Source organism: Anoplophora glabripennis, unplaced genomic scaffold, assembly GCF_000390285.2.
Source record: "Anoplophora glabripennis isolate ALB-LARVAE unplaced genomic scaffold, Agla_2.0 scaffold1185, whole genome shotgun sequence".
Lineage (NCBI taxonomy): Eukaryota > Metazoa > Arthropoda > Insecta > Coleoptera > Cerambycidae > Anoplophora > Anoplophora glabripennis.
In genome coordinates this window covers 8,948-12,031 of record NW_019417281.1, presented here as the reverse complement: position 1 = coordinate 12,031, position 3,084 = coordinate 8,948, and the positions used below count along the sequence as shown (strand labels likewise).

Here is a 3,084-nt window from a genome sequence, read left to right as displayed (position 1 = left end):
AAGCCACCCGTGTAGTAATAGGATGGTGTGAAGAAAGGTACTCGAGTAATGAAAGGGGGGTGTACAAGAGGCCTAATAAGGCCTAGGCGCCACGGTGGAAAAGCAATTTTCCACCATCTCCCGACATACATACATGGTCCTGGGATTGCAGATTGATGGTAAAAAATTTTAAACAGTAAAATTTTTTATTTTTTCATGTCTAAAACTCATTTTAAAACATTAAACGCGTTTTTCTCGAAACAGGCTTTTTCAAAACGGCATGCACTAAAACTCCAACAATTTTCAATATTTTCTTTTGACATTTTAACCACATATTTAAAACATTTTGAAGAGAAATACGTACGGATTTTTCGATAAGTTAATTTAAACAATTGTTATAAACAAATAACTGCCCCTTTTTCGTCAAAAATGTAAAATTTTACTCCAAATACTTGTCAATTTTACAAAAAAACTATATTTTTACAATCCCGTACGTGTTTCTCTACTCATGTAGAATAGCAATTTTATTTTGTTCCAGCTTGAAATTTGCACTAGTTCTAGTGCGCGCCGCGGAACGCCTCGACGGCAACATGCTTCAGGAGAACGGCTCCAGTGCCGCCATTTTGAAATATTTTTTAATGAAAAATTTTTTCTGTACATTTATATACATGCCTAATAACATACTTCAACAGTTTTTTTCTATTACCTTTCCCTCTATTAAAAAAAAATTGTCAAAAACACGCATTTTTTAAGCCGTTAAAGTGGTGTAACTCCTTTTAAGATAAATTAATCCAAAATTCGCTTAAAAATACCTTTATTATGGTTCTAACAAAAATATATAAATTATTTTCAAACTTCGCCGTTATAACAAAATTTGGTATAAGATAAATAATAATCTAGTTTTCTTCTCCATTTTTTGATATCAGTAGTTTCCAATTTGGTGGAGGGTAACTGTTCCTTTGAAAATTTTTTGGAGAAATTTGAAGTTTTATTTCCTTGCGAAGGTTTTAATGATTGTGTCAACAAATTACGGACATCACACAAAGCACAAATGAGGTAAAATGTATTCTCACATTTTGAAGGGCCTCTCAGAATCTTATGTAAGTCGTCTCTCATTGTTTCGAAATTGTCTTTATCGGTAACAATCCAACTACTCTGAAAATAAATAACGAAATTAAACATTAAATTTCAAATCTTGCCAAATTTTACAACATTATTTCTAATGTTTTGTTAACTTCATTGAAATAAAAAAAAACAACACTCTTTAATTTACCAATAACAGGAATTAATACCGCTAAATTGAAGTTTAATAATCACATAAATTTGAGAAACATATAATACAGGATACAATAAACTTTTTAACTAATGATATTGTGAGAAACAACTTCTGTGTAGGCTGTATATCCCGTTCAGCATTAAATTACACCTTAATATCTAGTAAATAGATAAGATTATTCTTTGTTGTTTTTTTTTTCATTTTCTTCAAAGAATACTATTTCATTTTTTTTACAGTTTTAAAATGAATTTGTCAGTCAGTTTGTCAGTTATGTAAATCTAAAGTCACAGAAGTCTGATTTAAACTGTGCAAGTAAATTACTCATGAGACATATTGTACACAATTATTTCCAACTTTACATTCTAACAAAAAACTTACGTTGATGCATTCTTGTTCAACAGATTTGACGGCTGTTTCAAAGTCCACAAAATTTTGAGCAACTTTTAAAGCCAGTGAAAGTGATGTGATACAACTCACAGCTTCTTCGACGAAATCAGAATGTTCCCCGTTGAAATACCTGGCTGTGAAAACATACGCTGTTATTATGTTAATTAAGTTATATTTTACACATTCAGATGGAGGTTTTGTCTGCAACATAAAAAATTTAATTATTATTATGTTGCAATGAAATTACTACAGGATGAATTAAAATGTTTTTGCCATTTTTTTCGCTAAAAATGTTATTTGTACTACTATAACAAATACTAACAAATTTTATAAAAAGTTCTACATAGGGTGTTTTGGAAAAATTTACCTTACATTAAGGGGCAGACAGAGTATCAGAGAATTATAATATTTTCTCCTATGAAACAGAAGTCTATCACCTTTTATTTTTAAGATAACGGGCTGTTAAAGATGATTTTTTAAAATCAAAACCATACTTTTTGCAAAAAACATTGTAGTGCAATGAAATTTGGTACAAGTAAGTTTTTAAGAGCACTAAATATGTGAATATTGCTTACAGATTATACAGGGTGCCCCTTTATACTTCAAGAAAATTGGAAAGGAGGTAAGTTTCCTCTTGGAAAAATGGTGGAGGTATCTAGTTCATAAATATTTTTTTATTTAACGATGGTTGCCGAGACACAGGGTATTGAAATTATTACTCTGAAAAGGATGTTTCTCAATTATCTTTATATCGGTTAAAGATTAAAAAGTTAAAATTTGTATATGAATGCAATATATCTTAAGAACGGAAATTGAAGTCCCGTTTCATCTAACAAAGTACTACAATATTCATATAGATGTCGCTATAGGAAATACGTTTATAGTAAAAATAGTACGATTATTTCATTTATTCAAATTCCGGCAAAACACACCTAAAACGAGAAAATGCCAGGTGCACGCACACGTGCACGATAATGAGTTGTCCGGCCTATACGTCCATCCCACTCTCTTGCTATCTCATAATTGCATATGAAAAGAGAAGGGTAATAAAATAATAAAAACTCCAATTTGCGGCCGCCGGTTTTTTGTTCTGAAAATATTTCTATTTTCTATCTTCTACATATTATTATGTACATATTTACAAAAAAGGAGGATGGCAAGTGGTTGTACAAATTTATAATATTTGCAGCCAACTAAAAGTTTTATTTCATATTATTTTCTACATTTTAGTACTTATATGGATTCGGACCAGAGTAGGTGCGAATGTAATTATTTCTTGTATGGATCTTTGAGCTGTTATCTTTTATTGTTGCGTTGTGGCTGCGAAATATTTTATTTGTGGAGTTTACTATTTTTTATATGAAGGAAAAAACATTAACAGAGTAAGTATTACAATTTGCTAGGCATAGTTGTACTTAGTACTAAATTCAAGTAAATAATAG

At 30.3% G+C, this 3,084-nt stretch overlaps 1 protein-coding gene across 1 annotated transcript in view; it reads right to left on the bottom strand.

The window, feature by feature from the left end:
- Positions 1-776: 776 nt before the first annotated feature.
- LOC108915513 (zinc finger HIT domain-containing protein 2) overlaps positions 777-3,084 on the bottom strand; it is a 10,779-nt gene continuing 8,471 nt past the window's right edge. Inside the window, exons 4-5 of the mRNA XM_018721567.2 lie at positions 1,634-1,843; positions 777-1,134 (exon numbers count right to left, since the gene is read on the bottom strand). Of these exons, the coding sequence (XP_018577083.1) occupies positions 829-1,134; positions 1,634-1,843 (516 nt within the window). The 3' untranslated portion in view covers positions 777-828. The remainder of the gene's footprint in view (positions 1,135-1,633; positions 1,844-3,084) is intronic.